At 33.6% G+C, this 26,099-nt stretch overlaps 2 protein-coding genes across 7 annotated transcripts in view; both read right to left on the bottom strand.

The window, feature by feature from the left end:
• Window positions 1–26,099, bottom strand: part of raw (NDT-like domain-containg protein raw) — a 410,674-nt gene that overhangs the window by 227,828 nt on the left and 156,747 nt on the right. The gene's annotated exons all lie outside the window — the stretch shown is intronic.
• Window positions 4,877–7,003, bottom strand: LOC140443042 (uncharacterized). The gene is made up of 3 exons (XM_072534083.1): window positions 6,919–7,003; window positions 5,842–5,947; window positions 4,877–5,799 (listed from the first exon to the last, which is right to left on the bottom strand). Exons 1-3 carry the CDS (start codon window positions 7,001–7,003, stop codon window positions 5,232–5,234), a joined length of 759 nt encoding a protein of 252 aa, XP_072390184.1. The 3' UTR covers window positions 4,877–5,231.

Raw genomic sequence — 26,099 nt, 5'->3', positions numbered from 1 at the left:
ACGGTCGATCACATTGGACACAATCGATTGACATGTTTTGATTAAAATAATTAACCAGGTATGATGGTCTTCTTAAAATACATAGTAAAATGTATATTGAAATAAAACATCAACCAAAATACTTTTTAGGGAACATGAATCAATACACAAACTATGTATAAAAATATACGCAGTTAATTTGACAATTTGAACCAATGATTAAATCGTTCGGTAATGTATAAGGTATGAGAACATAATTATGACGTCTCATATCCGCTTAGTCGCAAAACAAAATTTTCATACCCATACCGGGAAATCGACAACCGTAATCACTCATAAATTACAATTCTTTACAATTAAGACAATTAAAGCGAGTCTAATTTGCGCATTTGCAAGTAACCATCATTCATTTTGTTGCCAATTGCCATACAGGCCAGGACTATAATTGCTGTTTAAAATCACATTGATTAAGATAACAGTTAATAACCACCAACGACGACTATCTTATACAAGCAATATAAATACTATATATCAAAATACAACAAATAATGTTGACCATCGATGTTATCAATTCAAAACTTGCTATGAAAAATATAAAATGGTTATCGGACGGTAGCCGTAAAAATAGACGACGAGATAACGATGGATTATTTAGATGATGAAGGCTACCTTCTATATTTGTTTTAAAGGTTTGCCTTTAGAGGAATGGTCTCCTATATGTATTCGAAAAGTCAAAGAACTACTCAATTAGAACTTCAAGATTGTATCAAAATTTTAGAACAGTTAAAAAAAAATTTAAACCAAAATTGCAACATATAATTAATTTGATTCAACAGCTTATAAACAATCTAAATTTGCAAAATCTAATAAGAAACAGGAAACTCAAACTAACAACGAAACCTATCGAAAACCATGTCCAAATACATATTTGTGTTACTTTAGGTTTTCAAAATCGGTTCATTTTACCTGTTAACTACAGAAATAAAGAAATGGCATCGAGTCGTCAGAGAGTTGACCACTAAAAATCAAACAAAAAAGCTGAATTTTGCCGAGAATATTAGTTTTCGGAGCCCAAAAAAGATGCAAAAAAGTTTATCACTTTTATCCCCGGGCTTCCTCCTAAAACCCCCCTCGTAGTCGGGTGAAAGCGCAAAAAAATCGATTTACCAAGAATCTGTACGCCACAGAAAAAAATGTTCCAAATAAAAAAGTAGCTGAGATGATTTTAAACAACAATGTTTATTAGCAGTTTTTGTGTAGAATGAACCGTTCTCTCAGAAATAACGCTTGAAGCGACCGTCGATTTTAAATGCCAGTTACGCGCACGAAATCAATGTTCAATAAAATTTGTATAACAGCATTTGTATAAATAACAGCTCGACGGTAAAAATTCGATATCTTTTGATCCAAGTGTCCTATTGACAAAAATCAGGATGCATTCTAAAGGTAAAGAGTGCAGCCTTCATATGCAGTTTCCGTATTTTGCTGAGAATGAACTCAGTTTTTATAAAGGTGTTAAATAAATACACGATCACTTTCATTGACCATTCGCAGTCAAATTTCCATTTTTAGAGATCAATCTTTAAAACCTATGACATGAAATTTCAATTTTAAGTTGTGGCAACAAATATGAGGAATTTGAAATATGAATAAAAAACGTAGAATTTAATGTTTTACATTACAAACGATCGCATGTCATGGAAATGCCTACAAGAAGACGGTTTTGGGTGTAGTTTATAGCAAAAGTTTGGTTCTTTTCAAAAACGTACTAGCGTAATTAAAAAAAGTTTTAAACGATTTAGATCGTTTGTTTGTTAATCCAGCGTTTTTTATGCATATTTCAAATGCCTCACATTTGTTGTGAAAACTCAAAACTAAAATTCCATCTTATAAGTTTTGTTTTATTTATTACTTTTTACATTAGAATCTTCGTTTTTGTTTTAAAAGATTTTCTAGAAACTTCAATAAATAAATTGTGCACGTTTTCATATTTCATCTTTTGGTTTTTTCGTAATTACGAAAAAACCAAAAACCACCTAGCGGTTCCATTTGGGAATACACAAAATATGTGTATTCCCAAATGGAACCGCTAGGCGGTTTGCGCTTTATATATTTTTCTTATTTTTCGAGGAATTACTTTGGAAGAAGCGCTCGATATAGCTTACGAGAAAAACGAAAGTAGTAACGATGTTTCCGCCGTTTACATAGAACCTCCAGATAGTAACGTTTTGACAGACGAAGATTCAGCCGATGAAGATGACACAGGTTTTATTGATAATCTAAATCGTAATCAGCTATCTTCAGGCGCGGAAATTGTATTTTAGGTCGATACTAGAACCGGTGGCATTGCTGAAGACACGATCATAGAAGAAACCACGTTAGATCCGCCCAATACTAGCAGAGATTTTCCATCTCCGCCAACTTCAACTGATGGAGGTATAACTATGTTCACGCGGCCGCAAAATGCAGATTTTTGTGAAGAAGAGGATTTGGTTCCTACATTGTATGATTTTTCAGAATCTAATTACTCAAAGTATGCTGGTTCAAGCCCTACGGAACTTTTTGAATTATTTTTTACTGTGGAGCCATTGAAAGAGCTGGTGACAAAGACGACAAATTACGAGCTGATCAAAAACTGTCCCGCTCCAAACGTGTCCATAGAAGAACTCAAAGTCTATTGTAATTTTGAGTGGCTACAACACCTTGCCCTCAAAAAGAAGCTATTGGGAAAGTGGTAAAGATGTGCGGAACAAGATTGTCGCTTTATACTATTTGCAGACAACAATTCAATCGATTTAGAAGATAAACTGTATAAGCTTAGATTTTTAATAGATTATTTGAAATCAAAATTCATAGAACATTTTGTTCCTGAGAAAATTCTTTGCTACGATGAATCAATGATCCGTTATTATGGAAGACACGGTTGTAAGCAGTTTATACGCGGAAAGCCCATTAAGTTCGGATACAGTGTGGGCCCTCAACACCCCATGTGGCTATTTAATCTTTGAAATTTATCAATGACGAAATCCTCGTGCAAATACGGCGTATGAAGCACTTTTCGCTAAAACCGCCGCATCTCTTTGCAAATGATTGAAGAACTAGTGGAAAAACAGAAGTATTGATACAATTTTTATTTCGATAATTTATTTACTGGAGCAAATCTATTGTACACATTGAAAAATAATGGATATAGTGCAACAGAAACCATTAGAGACAATCGTTTACCAAAAAGGTGTATTCTCGAAGACAAAAAAAAATTAGTAAAATGGCTCGGAGAGCTATCTATTCTGCATTAGATAGAACTTGGGGAATAATATACAACAACGGTGTTGTTACATTAGCAAGCACTTGTTTTGGCGTGTCACCAACTAGACCTGTTGAAAGGTTTTCAAAACAGGAAAAAAAACATTGTGGTTCCGAGGCCAAATATTGTTTCACGATACAATAACAATATGGGTGGCACTGACTTGATGGATAGCAATGTATCTTGCTATGGAATTGAAATTTGAACCAAAAAATGGTATTGGCCCATTTTTACATACCTAGTGGACGTGAGCATTCATCATCATCATCATCAGTGGCATTACAGTTCATTATGAGCCAAAGCCTTTTTTATAACAATCTTTCATTCGCCCGTGTCTCTGGCAACTCTTCTCCATGCTTTTACTCCAATGGATTTTAGATCATCCTCTATGTTATCTTGATACCTAAGTTTTGGTCTTCCTCTGGCTCGTCTTCCCACTGGTCCTCTTCGGTCGAAAATTTTTCTGATCGTTGCATCTTCATCTCGCCTAATTACATGTCCTATCCATCGAAAACAAAACAAGAAGATGCGCAGGGATTGGGTGTTCAAGTCGGGGGAGAACAAGGTGCTACAAATGTGATGTGGGCCTTTGTGTTGTCTGTTTTCGCAATTTTCATATAAAATAACTCTTAACGAACATCTATCGGGTTCGCGCCTAGTGGTCCCATATGAGAACAGGTTTTTTCTCAGTTATTATTTTATTTACAAACAGTGTTCTTAGTTTTTGTACAAAATAGTGTTACATTTAACAATTTTTAATAAATTTTGTCGTTAACAATTTTTTTCTCTCGGCGATAATGGGTTAACAATATACAAGGTGAGTTGTGAAGTTTGATTGAAATTTCTATTCGTCATTACTTTTGAACGATGACAAGTTCGATGTGTCTTATATTTCGGTCAAACGTTACCTAATCAACTGATTTATTCAAACAAGAAAAAATCAGGTTCGCCTTTAAATAATTAGTTCGTTTTGTTCATAGCAAAAATTTCACCCTCTATACGGTTTTTGAAAACTTTAATAAGAATTTTTTAAATTAGCCAAATGAACAATTCATGCCATGTCCTATTTATTTTTTACCTTACACGATTACTTCATTTTTAATAAAAAAATCAAATTTGAGTGTGAACTAAAAGTATGAGTTAAAAGTATTACAGTAAAAAATGTAACTTTTCTTGCAAAATTAACTTTTTTAACAAATCATTAAACAAACTCACCAGAGCTGATTTTTTTTGATGAATTTTTTCAAACTGAAAAAATTCAGGTCCGGTTTTAAAATTAGTTCGTTGTGTTCATAGAAAAAATTTTACCCTGTATACGGTTTTTCTGGAAATTGGCAAAAGGGTCGTTTTTAATATGATGTTCTTAGTATTTTTTTTTGTATTTTCTATATCTAAAGATATCAAAAATACTGATTATACAAAATATTGTACTGCATTGAAACTTTAACAGTCCAAACTATTAGTTGTATCATCTCGTTTTTTGCCATATTACGACCCGTTCACACATGGGAATCCGTTTTACTGGTTCCTTTTTAACGGATACGTCATAAATTTATGCTCTGTACACATAGGCACGTTATAACTTTCAACGGATCCGTTATTACTGGATGCGATGTCAACAGAAAACTCGCAGTGTATACGCCGCTATTCTACAAGGATGGACGCTGTCGTGTTGTATTGGTACTATCATCGGAAAAGGAAGATTCGACGTTATTGGCAGCATCCACTTATGGCCCAAAGATCTAGAGAGAGTGCTTACAGTTTACTTATGAGTCAGTTACGAGGTGATGAATCGAAATTTTACAATTACTTTCGTATGTCATTGTCTACTTTTGATGAACTTCTTAAACTATTGGAAAAGGATTTAAAAAAGCAAGATACTCGATGGAGGAAAAGTATCTGCCCAGAAGAAAAACTAGCGATATTTTTAAGGTACGTACTTTTATTTTTAAAACTCAGACAAATCTACTAAAGTAGCATCACTGTATACAGATTCAGTAGGCTGGGGTCTGCTAGCATCACTGTATACAGATTTTACTGGCGATAGTGCACTATCAGTAGGCTGTGGTCTGCTAAAATAGCCCTGGGATTGACAGTGACTAGCACCAGATGTTTGTGTATGGGCTGACCACTCATAAGTTGACTGACCAACTCTCCTATGTTTAATATTTTGTAGTAGGTTTATCACCCCTGATTGGAATTCCAAAGTTTGGTCATCATCAAGCAAAGCTAAGGACGGCAAAATACCTTTTAAGAACGATAAATTGCGATCATCCTGCTCAATTTTCTTCGGTTTTATCTGATAATCAATGTAGGACATCATTTTGGCATCAATTTCATTCAAATTTCTTTCGGCTGGTGCTCTGCGTTTTGGTAGGGGAGCTAGATTTTGTTTGTCCTTTTGACTGTCATTGTCAAGTTGTGTCATTGTAGTCACACTGTCATCTTCGTTTGTAGGTTCATTCGATGTCGTGGTATCATCTTCGGTGTGTTCTTCAGTTTGTTTAGCAGAGACGCTTTCGTGCGTTTAACCAGCAGCAACTACTTTTTTCAAAAACAGCGTGTTTGAGACAGCGGAACCAGACGTCTTGCAATTCTTTTTATCTTTTAGTGTTCTCGCCCTGGCATCTCTCATCTGTCTCCACTTTTTCATAACAAGTTTTCCTAAAACAAGCATAAAACAATTTTATTTTCAGGTATGCAGCACCCGCTGTTCATGCGTTGGTGTATCGACTAGTTAGCAATATTATTAAAGAAGTTTCAAGATGCATATGGAACAATTTAAGTGGACAATTTATGCGACTTCCTACATCAGTCTACGAATGGGAGTAGATAGCAAGTGGATTTAACAAAAAAGGTAATTTTTCCCACTGTCTCGGAGCTGTCGACGGAAAACATATCCGACTTAAAAACCACTAAATAGCGGTTCACTGTATATCAATTACAAGGATTTTTTCCATCATATTATTAGCGATCGTAGACTCTGACTATCGCTTTGTATACGTCAGTGTTGAATCTTATGGAAAAGAATGCGATTCATCAATATTCAAGGAGACAACATTTTGAAAAATGATGCTAGATGGCAGTCTACAAATACCAGCACCATGCCCATTAACAAGAGACTCAAAAACGAGAGTTCCTTATGTGGTCATTGGAGACGAAGGTTTCGGATTGCACGAAAATTTACTAAGGCGGTTTGGCGGGACGCATCTAGACAAAAAAAAGCAGGAGATACGTTGAATTTGCCTTCGGTATCTTAGCTAATAAGTGGAGAATATTCCATCGGCCTCTAAACATCGATAAAACAACAGCTGTATAGACTGTTAAGGCATGTACTATTCTACACAACTTTATAAGAGATAAGGAGGGCTCAAACAGTGATAATAACGTATCTGAAGAATTTGGTTACGAAAACCTAACCCATGAAGTAAGAACACGAGGTGGTAATACTGCCAATCTAGTTCGAACAAAATTTGTGAACTATTTCATGTCCGAAGCTGGATCAGTTCCATGGCAGGATGAAGCTATTTAGAATGTAAGTAAATAATAAAACAGACACTTACCGAACTCTTGTCTTTGTCTTTGTTCCATAGCCTCAAAATCCTCCATTTAAATAACGCATATTTCGCGCCAACCTGCAATACTTGCAGTATTGTCTTTGTATTTATACAGCGTCTTGTCCCAAAAAACTGGCCTATCTTCCACCAAACTAATTAACATTTCCTTGTCTATTAACTTTTCTCAGTCCTTGGTTGACAGAGTTGATCTGTGATTATAATAATTATTACACACAATGCACGCGCGCATTCTCTATGAATTTACAATAGAAAATACGAGTCAAAACGTGTCGCATCACTCTCTTTCCTACACCTCGTACACACCGCCCGCCACGGACACATTATCTATCCGTTAAAATTCTACGTATCCGTATATTTTTAACTGTTCCGTCGTCCAGTATTCGATGACAAAACGGAATGTCATTTTTTAACGGAACGATATTTTTTACTGTATACGGAATACTGCTCATGCAGTGTGAAGTCGCTCATACAACTACATACGCTATCGACGAAAAAAACACGTACACGATAAAACGGAACAGTAAAACGGAGATATGTGTGAACGGGCCGTTACTGTGTTTTCTACGTAGCATATTATTTTTATTTCTGATTTACCATCCTGTAGTTTCTGCTTTTTTCTTGTCAGTTTGTCAAAGTGTGTTTCTTTTGTTTTCATCATAATTATTTCGTGACATTCGTCTGTCATAATTAAAAAAATATCAATCTTCTTTGATTAGCACACTATCAAATGCCTTTGTTAATTCTACTACGCATATTATGTGAAGCTGTCATATTCCGAATATATCCAAAAACGTGTAGTCCGGTTCTGAATCTTTTTTATTTTGGATACGTATTTATGGGAAAATTTATTTAATGACATTTCCAAGGCCTTCATAGCTAAGCCTAACAGAGCAAGCAGCGAATGTTTTAAATAGGAACTGCAATCCTCGTGCCTCTAGGCGGCATCAAGTCTGTAGTAATCTGTTTTTTATTCAGCAATTTACGATATCTCGAGTATTGTGCAGTTGCTCAACATACCGTAAAACCGAACCGTATTCCGGTGACGAAATTTAATGATTCTGATAATTGAAGATGACTTGTGCAGTAAATCATTTTCTAATTTTGTTTGCTTTGTTATTTAGTAAACAATTTAACCATCTGAAGTACTATACATATGTGACGCATCCGAATAATTGAACATTACTTTAATGTATTAAGAATCGGAATAATTTGAATTCGAGTGCAACAAAGTAAATAAAGTATATGAAGCAAAATTTATTGGTTGAACAAAATAAGTGGGCAGAACACATTAGAGATTGATAGCTTACTAAAAACTGACATTAACAAAGTCTTTGTACATTTTATGGACCACTTACTAGTTTTAACGTTTTTGTTTGCCTCATATTTTGATACTTTCATGTTAGTATTGTATCATCACATATTTATTCTTAACTTTTCGGTAGATCGAAAATTATCGATCATTAAAAAAAACAGACAAGAAAAGACGTATCCAACACTTAGACCATAGATTCCCAAAGTGATCTATGAGGACCCACAGGGGTCTATTTGGACCTGCGTGAGTCAATGACAACGAGGAAAAAATTGTATATAGTATTTATAATTTATATAGACATATATATATATAAATAGGCCCTCTAGGTCTTAAAGAGGTTTAGGTCTCGAGACCCCTCGAAAGGGTCAAAAATAGCCAATTTTACCCTGTATTTGAAGAGCTATATCTCTGAGCCCAGTGGACCGATTTTAAGTCACAAGGTCTCATTTTTGCTTATTATAATGTCTATAATTGATGAAATAATTTACAAAACCCCAAAAGATTTATTTTATAGTTCAAGAAGAACGAAGAGAAAACTTACAAAATTTTATGATTTTCAATTATTTTCAAAATTTTTATCATTTGTAAACAGATAGTCCTTTCCCTAACAATCTCAAATTGCTTATAAATTTAGGGAAGGTAGTTTTGTTTGTAATTTGCTACTTCCGGTTATACCAAAATTTGCTTATAACTTCGGTCTTTAATGGAACAAACTGTATATTTTTTAATTTTAGAAATATTCTCGTTATTCTGAACATTTTTTGTTAAGAGCGTAGGCGCAAAATTTGGGGCCAATGCTTTTTAAATGCAATCATTTTTTTCGAATCCTGAGAAAACTAACAAATATTTTTGAAAAATTTAAACGCAGAATGAAAGATTACATTATTAGCGAGGGCCGAAAGTCCCTTAGAATAAACAAAAAGTTTTTTTGAATGAGATATTTGAAATTAAAAATCACACTAAATTTTCTCTTTTTTTTCACCCCTGTAACTTATTAAAATAAACATTATAGAAGTTTTCAGAGACTTTCGGCCCTCAGTAATAATGTATTCATTCTGCGTTTAAATTTTTCAAAAATACTTTTTTTGAAGTTTTTACTAAGTTTTTTTAGGATTCGAAAAAAATGAATGTATTTAAAAAGCATTGGCCCGAAATTCCCTATTCGCTCCGTGCGTGACCATGGTAGGGGTACTTTGAAACGATGCCAGCGTGCGTAGCGGCGAAATATGACAAAATTGGAATCATGGAATCTTTTTACGCATAAATTTGATCAAAAATGTGTGCAAATACATGTTGCGTATTTAATTGTGCTAATAATAGCAAAAATAGTAAGTGTAGTTTTTGTAGGTTCCCAAAGATTGCATATAAATTAGAGAAAAGAAAAAGATGGATCCGTGCTATTAATATAAAAAAGTAAATATCACATAATCTCATTTTTATGCAATTGAAATAGGAAATATTTAAATAATTTACCTTAAATGATATTTTATAAGGCTTCAAGCTAACTGCGGAGTGCCTGATGACTTTAGCTTTTATATCATACCTTTTACTATTACTGTTAATTACATGCTCTTTCACGTGAAAAACTTGATTTGCCAGTACTAGATTTTTCTCTTTCTTTTTCGTTTGGGGTTAAAAAGATATATTATGATGAATTTTGAGAAACCCAGTTTTTAATAATACATTTATTTTGTACATAAACTGAAAAAATATAATTAAAAAGTTAATTAGTAATAATTGTCAATTTCGCCTGTATTTAACAATGTCAAACATATGTCATATGTTTAACCTGAAAATTGGTAGGTCCAAAACAGTCAGATGAAGGCGGTAGGTGTCGCGTCAGTCACGCACGGAGCGAATACATAATTGTGAACCGCTTTTGAGTTATAATGACTTTTAATATGAAAATTACACTTTTCTACCAAGTATATAAAGTTCAATATCCTCTAATGTAATTTGAATAAAAGTCTAAATTCCTTAGAAACTTATTAACCCGATACAGCATTATCGTTTACAGTGTAAAGTTGCCTTCTTCATTATACAGGGTGCTGTCAAAATTGGAATAAAACCGGCAGTCTAAATTTTCGCCTAATTCCTTTTTTTCAAATGTATGTGATCCATCCTGTACCTATGTGATTCATTATTTTAGAAAAATATGTTTTTTACTATCCATTTGGATTAGTATTCCCTATACCTATTTCTTTCAGTTTTGAAATAAATTTACTTTATACATTTTTGTCCCAAAAAAAATATTTATCAAGTAGCCTACAGTGTTGTCCAAATGCAAGAACAAGACGAGACTTAGACACTCTTGGTTTTGGTCTTGCGCCAATACACCTAGTCTTGGTCTTGGTCTTGGTATTGCGCTCCCGGTCTTGGTCTTGGTCTTGCAGCAAGAGTCTTGCAAGTCTTGCAGTTACCCATTATCCTATTGCTATTTATTAAACGTTACTTTAGATCTTAGAACAACGTAACAGAGTAAGTACATTTTAAGCTTGAATTAACATAGGCATAATAAAGACCAACCAAATTAATGAATGTCTAAACAACTGACACCGGGTGGGGTTTGAAGCCACGATCTAAGCGATCCGTGCCTATGCTCTAACTAACTCAGCTATCTACCATGCCCCACGGAAGTCAATCTGTTTTTTAATAAACGTTTGCATTTACTTAGCTTACATGTGCTAAAAAATAGTTAAAACACAAAAAAAAACAAATTAATGACATAAGCATGCCTGTATTTTAAAGAACATTATCTGCCTAGAAAGGGACTGATATACATGATGAGCAAAAAATCCACATACAAAAATCCACTTAGTAACTAATGTATAAATTAATTTATTTGAAAACTACAAGATAAAGGTATAGGGAATGCTAATACAAACAGTGAAAAAATGTTTCAGTGTTTTATTCCAAGTTCCTAAGGAATTTAAACTTTTATTCAAATTACATTAGAGGGTATATAATATGTTAACAATTCGTTATAATATTGCAAAATAATCAAACAGATGAGAGTAATCATTAACGACCACATGTGTTGGCTTTATTATGAAGCCAACAGAGAGCTCATTTAGCAATATTAGAAGGCTAAAAAATGCACATTTTCAAAAAAAAAAAAAAATCTCAGCTCCTTTATGAGATACGTACAGGAATTTTTTTTAATATTTTATGTTTGAGTTAAACAAAGCATTTTTTGTTTGTAATTCTCATAAATAGCCCCTTTTTAACATCTAAAAAAAAGGTACTCGATGGCGGACCCTAATTCTCAGGATTGGTACATCTTAAACCAACAATTCCAAAGGGATTACTTAAAAAAGCTTCCTCCCCAGAAAATCAACCACTTTTAATAGAAAATTAAAATCAAAACAAAATGGCGGATTTTGAAGAAAAAGTTGAAAAAAATCGATTTTTTTTACCAATTCTTGAATGTCAAAATTGATTTTTTTACTTTTTTCCAAAAAAGTGGTTAATTGTCTTGTAAGGGCCCTTTCTTTAAGTAATCCCATAGGAATTTTTTGTTTCAGATGTGCCAATCCTTTCACCTATGGTCTCATATTTCACTTTTTGCCTTCAGCGCTGCTTTCAGAACGAAGAGTATGTGAGAAAAATACTCACAAAATAGTTGCTTGACAAAGACAAACCTGTTTTTTGTCATAGTAGGTTAATTCATCATTGACGAATATTATAGTCCATAAAATGTAAACAGTTGGCCATAGCATGGCTAGTTATGGCTATAGCACAGGCCAAGTGCTATAGCCATAACTTCTGATATTTAAACTGATCTTATTTGCTTTACTCACCGATTTTGTATTGTGTGAAGATCGTTACATACCTGGAACACAAATGATTATTTTATTACATAAAGTAAATTTAAATAGTACAATCGATGTTATACATTTCTAATAGATATTATGTTATTTAATATTATTTTTTCTAAAAAAACTCTTTTCCTTTTCATTCTTTTGTTTTAACGTCGATAGTACATCTATAGTAAAATTCCACTAATTGGAAGAGTGATTTCATCGTTTAAACGTCGAATGTCCTTAAATTTAAATATACTCAGCGACCCCCGAAAACTACCCGTTGAATTTGCGTTTCCTCATCAGAAATCATAGAATGTATAATTAATACATTTATTTGTGCTTCTCTATAGTAGACGTAACCACAAGATGCCGTACAGTGTAGCCGATTCTTGTTTACAAGTAGCAGTTATGGTCATACAAATCTGAATTCTTCGACGCAGCGATTATTACCGACATAAAAATTCCAAAAAAATGTGTTTTTCTATAGTAAAAATTGAGCACAAAATTGTATTGAAATAAATTTTATTTACATGTTCAGTTTTGTTACATATTTAAGTTTATGAAATAAAAATTGATATGTTACATTTCATTCCCATTCCGTTTCAAAAACTTGTCAACTTGGGAATTTGTAAAGCATCGTAGCGATAATACCACCCCACCTGCCGAAGCAAGAAACGTTCATTTACATAGGCGGTGCTTCTGTTGCCTTTTGAGATTATGTATATTTTTTGCGGTTGAAGTTTGTGGTGATAATCCTAGTGTTATTGGAGTTTGTCGTTTTATATTAAATTTTTAATTATATTCTGTGATTATTAAAATATAATGGACGAACAACAGAGTTGTTCCAAGAAAAGACAGCAAAATGTTAACGTCAGAAGAGAAGGTAGTGATACGATATGAAGGAATTAAATTGCATGATGCAGAAAAAGGGCATCAAAAATTAGCCCAGCGGTCGATCTTTGTAGCAGTTTAACAAAAGTATCCATTAGCTGTATTTATCATGTGCCTAAAAATACATCGGAAAATAAAAAGCAAGTAAAACGTAAAACTATAGGTAGAAAAAACATTGTTTTGGATGACGAGACAAGACATTTTATTTTCGGAGTAAAATTCCAACACTGAAAAAATTTCTCAAGGGCTCGAAAAAATTACTTTTTTCCCAAGATATCTCGTAGAGTATAATCAGAACTATGCGCTAAATGAACTTTCGATATGTAAAAACATGAAAAGTGTGTTATTAAAAAAAAAAAAGAAATTAATGTGTGAAGAAGAAAATATTTTAAAGAAATACGCACACTTCGCAGCATTGAACGGAAAACATATTATTTGGATGAAACCTGGATTAACGAAGGTCATACAGTTATGAAAGATTGGCAAGATTTAAATGTCAACGGTAAACGCGAAGCATTTATAGAATGCTGCTTTACAGGATTAAAAGCTCCATCAGGAAAGGGACGAAGGTTAATCATTATCCATATAGGAAGTGATACAGGGTTCAATAGACGTTTTAGCGTAACTTCCGCTACAGCCGGGTAGCATCAATAAGCTTTCTGCAAATGTCTTTGTTTTTTTTCTATTCTTTTTTTTTATTTCTAATCTATTTTTGGTATGCATTTACACAGTATAGTCTTTAACCAAATAGGTTAAGGAGGACAGAACTGTTTGTCTCAAGTTGGTTAAAGACTATAAAGTGGTTTCGTTAAAGACTAAAAAGTGTAAATGCATACCAAAAATAGATCACTTGAGAAAGGCACTCTGCCGAAATAGCTGTAGTGATAAGATTTTATAATAAATTTTGTGGAAGTTTCGAAAACAAAGTTTTCAGTGTTTTATTGTTACATATAATGAATTTTCATCAAGTAACGGTCTAATCCATCAATTATAGCTTTTTGCTTATGGCATTCTGTATTTTTAGGGGAATGTAGGGAATAAGCCACAAAATATATTCAAATGTTTAATTTACTGTTGTTTCGATCTCTATAAAGAAACTGTTTTCAAATATATAAATGATAGATATATTTATTTTTTATAGCCTTTTGCTTGTGGAATTCTGTATTTTTAGGGAGAATTTTGAAAATAAGCCACAATATATCTATTTACATGGTTAATTTACTGACCGTTTTTAAAGTTAGAAAAAAAAAGAAAATAAATAATATAAGATTATATAAATAATATTATATAAATATATAATAATGCACAAATAAAATAAATGTAACTATCGTGTATATCTTTGAAAACGATCTATGGATATAGAGATCGAAACGTTAGTAAAAACCTGTAAATAAATTTATATTGTGGCCTATTTCGAACAAATAATATTTAAAAAATATAATATAATTAACGTTGAAAGAAAAGTGAGTGTACGCCACTGGATTTTCATACGTCTTTCCCCATTTCTCTGCCTTCAAAAGATGAAAATCCAAATCCTTCCAAATAGTGGAATTATAGTATACAGGGACAGCATTACCAATAGCCTAAACGCATACCTTCAAAAAATGGAAAATTTGTCCTTATTACTGTTCAGACAATAAAAAACACACATTACGCCGATGTTTGCCCAAAAGCTAACCATTGTATCTTAATACCGTATTACCGAAGTATGGACTAACAATTAAGTTTACATTACATTTTTACCAGTGACGTATTAAGAGTACTCTTTCTAATCATAATTAAAATTGGTATGATTTTACAAAAGTGTTGACACAATTGTTAATGGTGTCTGTATTTCTTCTTCTTCGCGTTGTAGCTGTTTCTCTCCTACCTCTCTATTTTCAAGATTTGGCAGCAGCTCTGCGATTTTATTTATTGAAAAGAAATTTTGAGGTTAGAATCTGCCATGCCACAAAATACCGTCTGCTCCTTTGAGTTGGGAAGTAACGAACAACTAATAATCGCGTGCAATCGCGGTTACCTTGTTGGAGGAGAAAAAATTCAAGCAAAAATCCACCAATGCTGAGTCAATAGTTTATGAGGTGAGTCAGAGAACAATAAGAGCCAACTATTTGATGGTTTATAATATTCTTGAGTCTAATTACATAAATTTAAAGGATCGTATTTGCTCATGGTACATCCATAGTCGATGAGGTTTTTAATAAATTAGGGATGCAGCAGGAACTGGACCACATCTGAAGTTAGACAGGGAGGCTATAGTTCTCCTCTCCTATTAAATATTTTCTTTGAATGATATAGTTACATGTTTTTTGTATAGCAGCTGTGCGAAATTTGGTGATGATCTCAAATTTTGGAGAACCGTCGAAAGTATTTCAGATAGGAACTGCTTCAGGAGGACTTTTTTATAAGTTTCTCTAGGAAAACTACTAGGTTTGAGTCAAGTTACTTTATTGATAACCAGTCACAGATCTGGGTGTAATTTTCGATGAGAAATTAACTTTTGTCGATCGTATTAATTCTACATCAATTAGGGGATCAAAGATGCTGAGCTTTATTACTAGAAATTCTAGTTTTTCTCCATTGCAGCCACAAGAATGGGCTAGTGTTTTTTCAGTCAGGTCCATGTTGAAGTACTGTTCAGTCATATTATGGTCTCCTTATTTCCGGATACATTCTGATTCCTGGGTTCAGCGTAAATTTCTAAGGGTGTGCGCCTTTCAAAGTGTGATTAGAATAGCAGACCATGACTACGCTATCATGAAGAGGTCTATGAGCTTGCCTGATTTAAGTGTGAGGAGGGATCTGTTTGATTTAACTTTGATTTTTAAATTAATAAATGGTAGAATTGATTGTACCTCTCTTGTGAGTCAGATTGGTCTTAGAGTACCATATTATCATGGGTTGCGTCATCTATGTACTTTTAATGTTCCATTGTGTAAAACAACCTCTGGTCCTAATAGCCCACTGAATAGATCCTTGAATATACAACCTGAATGTAGCTGTATTTAATATGTCTCTCAAAAAATATATAAATATTTGCAGAAAAGAGTTAACCTGGTAACCGGGTTACAAAACAAATTTTAAAAAACTTTTAATTAAATATAGCTAGAATATTTACGCAAAGAAAAAGCTGTCAATTATTTTGTAATGAGGGAATAATAAAGCAACATTTATGCATTCTTCTGGAGTGTAATTTCGTAAATACAAACCATAAAATTAACAGGGTCGACTTCTTCCTACGTTAGTGAAAGGATCGGTTGTAAAATTCGCCATTCATCCACGAAAAAAAGTGTTTAAAATCGAATAATTATAGGTAATGATAGTTTATTTTATCGTCGGTATTGATCATTCCTCCGAGTCAATTTTTACTCGTATACTAAATAGTTAAATAGTTTGTAATTTATAGCGCCATAAATTAGGATTGATTAGAGTTAATGCTAGTCAATGAAGATGTTATCTTCTCTCTTTTTATATCTTTATTATTAATTAAACAACCTTAATAGATGCGCTACGTTATGCATTTTTAAAATATATGATGTATGTCATGAAGTTTTAAAAGATATGCTCTAATAACAGAATAATAATTCGTGTTTTACGTCACAAATTCAATAAATGATAATAAAGGACTGACAAAAATATACCATATAGGATTTTTCTATAGGGAAAAATTATTAAAAATTACTAAAAAAGCTATTAAAAATGCTGTAAACCAAATGAACAATGGAAAAACTCCTCAAGATAGCGAAATAATAAAGTATGTGGTCATAATAGGAAGTCAAACTGCTTGAGAAGCAGTCAAAATTTTAATGACACCAGGAACAGTAATAAAGTGGAAGATTTCTAATGCTGACTGAGCAAGTTTCAGAACTGAAGTAGAATGGCAAATTGAACAAATTTTCTTCTCTGAAAATATAGATAATATTGTATATAATTTCAACAAATGCATTATATCCGCAGCTGACATTTACGTAGGTACAAGTATAATACCTTCTACAAGAAAATAAACACCTTGGTGGAATGAACGTTGTGCAACTGCTGTACAAGAATACAAAATTACTATTCATAAGTACCGCTGAAACAAAAGTGACGAAAACTTTATTTGTTTTAAAAACTTAAGAGCCAAGGCAAGGTATATCTTAAAACAAAGTAAGAATCACTCATGGAAAAACTACATTTCCACTTTAATTCATAATACTGCCCCTTCTCAAGTTTGGAAGAAAATTAATCAAATGCGGGGGAAAATATGCACACAAGAATTCCAGCTCTTTTACATAAAAGTAATTTAGTAACCGATGATCAACAAATTGTCAATGTAATCGCCGAAAATTTCTATCAACGATTTAAAAACAAGAATGTACTTAAAGAAATAAATCCTCCTGTACAATATCCTTCCTAATCTTCAAATTTAACTCTACTGTCTTAAACACTCCATTTACACTACAGGAACTCTTGAATATTCTTCCAACTAGCAAAAATTCAGCTGCAGGTCCCGATAACATCCCCTTCATATTCCTCAAAAATCTTAACATATCAGCCGTAAAAAAATTGCTTACACTGTGCAACATAAACATAATACGGACCAATCAGACATTTCCAATATTATGGAGGGAAGCTATCGTTATACCAATCAAGAAACAGGACAAATCCCCGAATAATCCAAATTCCTAAAAAAATGCCGAAGATCAGTTAGTGCTGATTTCAAGAAATCAGTACCTCTGCTTTTCATCTTAAGCAAGAGAAAAAAATATATAATATATTTTTTGCATGTTCTGTAACAATCAATTACAAACCATAAGCAATAGAAACATTTAACATTTAAATATTGTCCAAAAACTATCACACAGTTTATACATACTTCATAACAGGTTATCAAATAGTTGCATATGTGTTACTTACTTAGCAATTTAGATTTAAGAGAATTCTTAAAGGCACTAACAAATTCAAATATTTAGGATTCATACTCTCAAAAAATGGAACCACCGAGCAAGAGATAACTAGCAGATTAGCACAGACAAGAACATGTATTAAACAAATGAACGGGGTACTGTGGGATAGACAGATTACCAGAAATACAAAGAAGAGAATTTATAACACCTTGGTACGCAGTATAATGACCTATGGAGCAGAGAATTGGGTAATAAATAAACGAAACAGGTCCAAAATCACAGCAACTGAAATGGAGTTCATGAGAAGAAGCTGCAGAGTGACAAAAATGGATCGCATCACAAATGAGGAGATAAAATGAAGAGTGTCAGTAGAACAAGACATACTCAGCTACATCGAAGAAAAACGTTTAATTTGGTATGGACATGTGAGAAGAACAGATCATACAAGGTGGATAGCAAAGATTTCGGATTGGACCCAATAGGAAGGAGGAAAAGAGGTAGACCCCGAAGATCATGGAGGGATGAAGTGGACGAGGTCATGGAAAGACGAGACCTTAGAGATGGAGAATGGCAGAACAGAAAGGACTGGAGACGTTGGCTGAAAGGAGGAAGGCGGCGACAGCTGTAAAAATCCTTGTATAGATAGATAGATAGATTTCTTAAAAGATATAATCGATTTTAATTTTAATTCTTTAGCTAATCCATTATATACTTTTGATATTTAATAAGTAAATGAATTTTTGAATCGTTCTGTACGATGTGGCGGAGCTGTAATTGTATTTTTGTATCTTGTATTGACATTATGTATGTCAGTTCTGTATATAATTTCTTTAAAAAGATATGCTGGTAGAGAATTTTTGATAATTTTGTGGAAAAGGCAAGCAGCATGTAGAAATCTTCTCTTTTCCATGTTCAACCATTTTACATGTTTTAATTTGTGAGAAATAGGCTGGTGTTTTTTTACACCACAGATCAGACGAAGACACGAATTTTGAACCACCTGAATTCTTCTCCTGTCATCTGAACTAATACAAGGCCCATACACAACATCTCCATAGTTAAATTTTGATAATACTAAACTTTCGCACAATATTCTTTTTACTTTGTATGACAGACAGCGGCAATTATGGTAAATTGTTCTTAGACTGAGAAATGCTTTACTCACACAGGTGTTAATATGTTTTGTAAATTTGAGGTGATTATCTAAAGTTAAACCTAGATTTTTTGTACTAGTTACAGGTTTAATGATTTCATTATCAACAACTATTTCAATGATGTTACTCATCTCCAAACACACCCTGTTTGGACCAAAAACCACCAGATTAGTTTTTTTAGAGTTTATATTTAATGCATGATTTCTTGCCGAAGCAATCAATGATTTAATATCTTGATTAACAATATCAATAGCACTTGCTCTGTTAACCGGGTAAAATGAGTGGTAAATTTGTGTATCATCTGCATAGAGATGAAATTTACAGGTATTCAAGGAGGTACCAATATTGGTGGTGTATAAAGTAAATAAGATTGGACCTAAGATTGAGCCCTGAGGTACCCCTGACAAAATGTTTAGAAAATCAGAGCTTCTTTCGTCTACTTTGACGCTCTGTTTCCTGTGATGCAAGTAAGAATTAACCATATTCAATGCATCCATGGACTGACATGCACCTTGTGTAATCTGCTAGAAAAACTAATAAAGAAAAGACTTATGTGGTATCTAGAAAAACACAAAATTTTAGACTCAGCTCAATCCGGATTCCGTCCATCAAAAGGCACGGCTGAGAACTTAGTAATGTTGCAAACAGAGATCACAACTGCCTTTCAAACTAAGCCAGATTTAATAGCAACATCATTTGACCTCGAGAGCGCCTTCGACACTAAAAGAATATTATAATATTACGGACAATACATTATCTTTTAGCGAACAGTTTCTTTCTAATCGCCGCTTCGACGTATTAGTTAACGGAAAAGCTTCCTTATCATACGTTCAAGAAAATGGGGTACCCCAAGGATCAGTTCTAAGTTCCACTTTATTTATAATAACTATTAATGATATTTGCAAAAATAGTCACAACTCAGTGAAGTACAACTTATATGCTGATGACCTGATTTTATATTGCCGCGGTAAAGATATGTTCACAACTACAAACTTAATCCAAAAAGCAGTAAATGAACTAACTTCTTGGTCTATAAGCGAACTAACTTCTCTGCTGAAAAATCAAATCAAAAGTACTCAAATTCAGTCAAAGAACACGTAGCATATTATTACCTCAAATTACATTAAATGCTACTCCGCTCACAGTAGCTAATGAACACAAGATACTAGGTTTAATTTTTGATAGTCGACTAACATGGAAACCACATATTACAAACTGCTTAACTAGATTAAATCTATTAACATATTTAGCAAATCATCACTGGGGAGCTGATGAAGTTATCCTAATGAGAGATACAGATATCTCATTCGCTCTCGACTGGATTATGGATGCTTTGTATACATGTAAGCATCAAAGACTTATTCAAGGACTCTTGACATTATTTAGAATACCGCATTACGAATGTGTCTCGGAGCTTTGAGATCCAGCCCCGCCGAAAGTCTTTGCTGTGAAACAAGTGAACTTCCCCTTTCGCTTCGCAGACAACAACTTCTTCTGACATACTTTGCTAGAGTGTCTTTAAATCAAAATAACCCTAAATAAGCTAATATACAAACCCTATAATTGTGAGCCTAACAATAAATACCAGACATAACCTCAAATTTTACTTCCCTTTTCACAACCTGTTGATTTTTCAATAACAGATACTCATATACTATCATCAACTCCTCCTTGGATTAATAACATACCAAAAACTGAACTTTCACTTAATAATTATCATAAAAATGAAACCAACAGCCAAATTCTGAGGAAATCTCTCCTAGAGATGGTCAACACAAACTCATATGACGAAATTCTCTACACAGATGCATCTAAAACTGAGACAGATGACGAATATTATGTAGCAACTTCAAATAATATCATTCAGAACTTCTGTCTTCCACAATCCACATATATCCAATACAGGAGAGTTGTACGCCATCCTACAAGCATTAGAAGACTTATGTAACCAAACTAAAGCCAAGAACACTGCAATATGTACAGATTCGATGTCCTCCATAGACTCGATTAAAAACATATATTCCGAACATCCATTAGTTTATGCCATACATGAAGCAACAAATTGTCTCACTTCTTGTGGAAAAAACATAACATTAATCTGGATTTCTTCACATTGTGGCATTTTAGGTAACGAGACTACCTACTGATACTGCTGAAAAAGCAGCAATTACAACCAAATCAGACATAAAATCTGTTTAACTAGCATCAGACCTAAAACCACTTTTCAGGTCCCAAATCAAAAAGTCCTAAGTATACAAGGGCTTACAAATGTTATCCTCAGGCAATTAGAACTTGTTCAGAATGTACTAGATTTCCTTCGAGAAACGAACTTGTATTTACAAAATTTAGTGTATTCTTTTTTATTACTTTCTCTTTCACATATTGTAAATTATACCTAATGTAATGTAAAATGTATAGTAACAAAATTGACGCAGTGTAAATAACCTTGTAGTTGAGACACAATAAACTAAATAAAAAAATTTAATGAATAAAAACAAATTTTTTGGTAGAGCTATTCCAACTTTATGGCAAAATGCACAAGTCATCTTACTATACAAGCAAAGGCACAAACAAACATGTATTTAATGACAGACCAATAGCCTTTTCACCACAACTATAAAAATACTAACAAAAATAGTAATTAGTAGGCTACCAAATAAATTGAACATTTACCATCCTGTTGAACAAGCAGGATTTACTGAAATTTCTTTTGCTTTCCTCACATTATTCGTGCCGAGATGGAGTACGCTATAAAAGTAGCAAAGCTGGGAAGCCTCCTGGACCCTATGGGATTATTAACAAAGCCATAAAAGGGTTGGAAGATGACAACATCGACATGTTGGTCCTCCACACAAGTGGTTCAGAAAGCTAGAAGAGCCAAGAGGCGAGACACCATTTGGTTTCAAGAGCGAAATGTGTACAAAAACAGGTACCTACCTACAGGCAAATAGTCCCTAACAGGGCAGAACTGTTAGATAACATCTTCTTCTACTTCAATTCTTGCCTATCGAAGCTCCCTACATAACTACCTTCCATTCGATTTGAAATTTAGTACTTGTTCTGCTATATATTTTTTTATTTTCCCATTGATCAAGTAGACACACAGTTCTTGTAGACTAGGCGGGATCTGTAGAAATTCAGACCATAATGGACATTTTCCATAGGAAGCTATTTTTTTGCTGGAATCCCTTCAGGATGTGCCCAATATCGATAATCACGATATGCGCCCGTCGCAAACCCTGTGCTAAATTTTTTATTTAACAAAATCTGAAAACAATTGAAAATTTCTCATTTTTTTGCTCCTATTTTCGTTTATAATTCGGAAAATATTGATCCTAGAGAAAAAATTATAAGAAGTTAAAAGTTTCGTTATTAAATTTTACACAATATTTCGTTAGCTAGAAATTGAAAATTTAATGTTTATTGTTGAAAACATAGCAACAATTGGAAAAAAAAGTACAAAAAAATGAAGTTAATCCTTAAATGTTTTCGACTATCTAAACTTGACTTACAAGCTCCATATTCCGCCTAAAAAAACTGTTTAATATGTTTAAAACGTGTGCTAAATTTTGTTAAGATCGGTCGGATAGGTTTTGCATAATAATTTTGCAATCCAGCCTACTGGAAAAAAATCACAAATTTTCAAATTTATAGTAGGACCTAAATAAGGCTCTCAGATAGTTGCAAATTTTTTTACACATAAAGGAAGGCTCAAACTTTCAAACGATTTTTGTAAAATTCAAATCGGTTTACTAGGAGAGCCTAGAAAATTACTTGTTTAACATACAATTGTTTATTGCAAATTTCCCAATTTGCAATTAAAAATGGTATTTGAAAATATGATATTTGAAATCCGAGGGCTGATTTATTTAGGGCCTAATATAAATTTGAAAATTTGCGATTTTTTCCAATAGGCTGGGTTGCAAAATTATCATGCAAAACCTATCCGACCGATCTTAACAAAATTTAGCACACATTAAAAGGTTTTTCTAGGCGGAATATGGAGCTTGTAAGTCAAGTTCAGAAAGTCGAAAACATTTAAAGGATTAACTTCATTTTTTGTACTTTTTTTTTCAATTATTGCTATTTTTTCAACAATAAACACTAAATTTTCAATTTCTAGCTAACGAAATATTGTGTAAAATTGAATAACGAATAACGAATAACGAATTCCAGCAAAAAAATAGCTTCCTATGGAAAATGTCCAATCCAAAACAGATCCCGCCTAGACTATTGTTTCACTTCGTCATTTCTGCATCAATAAAGTCTTGTACCTAATATCTTTTACTCCTCTAAGAATCTAGTTTGATTAGCTTGGAGTCCAGAATTATCTCGAAATATGGCAACAAGAAAATATGACATAATGCGACTTTTGTTCCGCATTTACTACTGTATAAAGCAAGAAGTTAATTTTAATATACATATATAAGGTCAATGAGCTTTTTTTTATAGTAATTACAAAACATAACTATTAGTAAAGTCGCGGTACGTTTTTATTGCAGGTATAGCATTGAGCATACTAAATATAAAGTGTTTAATGTTTTCAAACATAAAACAGTATTTTGAAACTTCAACTTACAATAAACAGAATTATCGCTATAAAGCTCTTTGATTATGTTTCATTATACTCTTCCAATTTAATATTCTTCTATAGGAATATCAATATGAAAATAAAAGTTGAAGATAGAAAAACCGTACCCATAAATTAAAATTAATACCGATATCCAGTTAACATCAATTTCCAATCAATTATAATTAAAAACCAGTTGAAATAAACTTTACCAGTAATATTAAAACTTGTACTTTACCCAACCGCTGCCTCACTTTCCTGTTAGACATATATAACTCTATCTGGTCTTCTCAAATATTTCCTACTCAATGGAACACATCCGTAATTATACCTGTTCTATAACATGGCCAAACACCAATCTTTCCTCAGTCCTATAGACCGATTTCTCTCACTTGCACCACGTGCAAATTAATGGAAAAGATGATAAACAGACGTCTTTTATGGTTTATTGACAAACACCAAATTTTACCTAAAGAACAATCTGGTTTTCGCCGACATCGTTCCACAAGCGATAACCTCGTCCTCCTTCATACCCACATCGCCGAAGCTATTAATAACAGTCAAGAAGTGATTGCCTGCATTTTTGATATTGAAGCTGCCTTCGATAAAATACCTAGACAGATTATTCTCGATAAACTATTATTATACGGCCTTAATGGTAATATTTTTAAATTCATCAAGCACTTTCTTAGCTCTAGATCCTTCAGAGTCTCTGTAAATGGTTGCCTATTATCACCCCACATCCAACAAGACGGAGTCCCTTAGGGCTCTGTATTAAGCCCCACATTGTTTATTTTATCAATTAACCATATATGCCACAGTCTTCCCTCCCCAATCAAATTTACTACATATGCTGATGATCTTGTAATTTATTGCCATGGTGTTGCGACCACTACTACTTGCAAACTTCTCCAAACATCAGTGGACTTATTACAAAACAGATTGACTGCCATCGGCCTGTCCCTCTCATCTACAAAATCACAACTCATTAAATTCACCAGAAAAACACTCTCCACTGCCCCTAAAATCTTAGTGAATAACCACCCTCTCCCAGTCGTCGATCACCGCAAAATTCTAGGACTAATATTCGACTCTCGGCTTTCTTGGAAACAACATATTCAGGAAACTAGAGCAGAGTGCCTAAAACGTTTAAATATTATCAAAACACTTTCCCACTACCAATGGGACGCTAGCGAATGTACACTATTAAAAGTATATAGGTCTCTTATTCGCTCTAAACTCGATTACGGCAGCTTTATATATATTCCAGCATCCAAAACATCCTTACAAACCCTTAATTCAGTGCATAATACTGCTATCCGCCTGTTTAGGAGCTTTTCGTAGCAATCCAGCTGAGAGCCTCTACCGCGAAGCCAACGAACCCCCTCTTTGGCTTAGGCGCCAATATCTCCTCCTTTCTTATGCTGCCTCTACTTCAGCTAACCTTTCTAATCCAGTACACACACTGTTGACATTACCCAACTATACTGGTACTCACCCTCCTGCTCCACGCATACACACTATCGCCCTCCTACTTCCAACTTTAATACCACATATAAATTTATCCCTAACTAACCCTCTCCCGATCCCGCAGAATTCTCCTTGGACCAAAACTTTACCGAAATTTAATGTGTCACTTACAAAGTTTAGTAAGGCAGAAACCAACCAGGATTTGATTAAGAAATCCTTATTAGAAATTCTTAATTTTAAGACATTTGATCGGGTACTCTACACTGACGCATCAAAGAGCAAAACGGGGGTTGGTTATGCGGTTACCACTACGGAAACAGTCGTTAGTTCATGTCAAATACCTGCCACATGCAGTGTTCACACTGGTGAACTGTATGCTATTTACCAAGCCTTCAAACTCTGTACAGCACAAAATCAACATATTGCCATCTGTACAGACTCCCTTGCCTCTATCCAATCCATCCATAATCTATTTACTAATCACCCTCTTGTAGAAAAAATCCATGACACTAACCAAAATCTTATCATCCACGACATCCATATCACTATCATATGGATTCCCTCCCACATCGGTATTATGGGTAACGACAACGCCGATCGCTTTGCCAAAGAAGCTGCTGTATCCAATTGTACACCACATAACATACAAATTGCCAGTGAGCTAAAAACTAGTATTAAGAAACTCATACGAAATTACTGGCAGAATCATTGGAAACAATCCACTACATTTTTACACCAAATAGATCAGACGATTGAGCGGTTCGTTATCCCTGGTATAACTAGAAATGAGATGGTTGTTGCTAGAAGATTACGTATCCATCACACCAGATTTACACATGGTCACCTAATGAATTCTACACCTAAGCCAATCTGTCACTATTGCCAATCTCCACTAAGCGTTCTACACATCGTTGTGGACTGCCCTCATTACAATAAACGACGCCAAGAACTGGGCATGAAGGGCGACATCACAGATATATTATCGAACCAGAGTCAAGTCATCACAGCATGTAATTGTACCTTATATATAGTTGTAGCCACGGTGCCTCGTGCTAATGGCCGAAGCTGTCACAAGCACGTTAAATTAAATAAAAAAAAAACTTGTACTAAACACACGTGGTGTAGTTTTTTACACGCAACAAGGGTATTTTA

This window comes from Diabrotica undecimpunctata, chromosome 6 (genome assembly GCF_040954645.1).
Source record: "Diabrotica undecimpunctata isolate CICGRU chromosome 6, icDiaUnde3, whole genome shotgun sequence".
In the NCBI taxonomy this organism is placed as follows: Eukaryota; Metazoa; Arthropoda; class Insecta; order Coleoptera; family Chrysomelidae; genus Diabrotica; species Diabrotica undecimpunctata.
This window is presented reverse-complemented; position numbering and strand designations above follow the sequence as displayed.

Coding starts and splice junctions, on each gene's coding strand:
- LOC140443042 (XM_072534083.1), bottom strand. CDS start 7,003: ATGTTAATTAGTTTGGTGGAAGATAGGCCAGTTTTTTGGGACAAGACG. Junction 5,948..6,918: donor CAATACTGCAAGTATTGCAG/GTTGGCGCGAAA, acceptor TGCTTGTTTTAG/GAAAACTTGTTATGAAAAAG. Junction 5,800..5,841: donor TCCGCTGTCTCAAACACGCT/GTTTTTGAAAAA, acceptor AACGCACGAAAG/CGTCTCTGCTAAACAAACTG.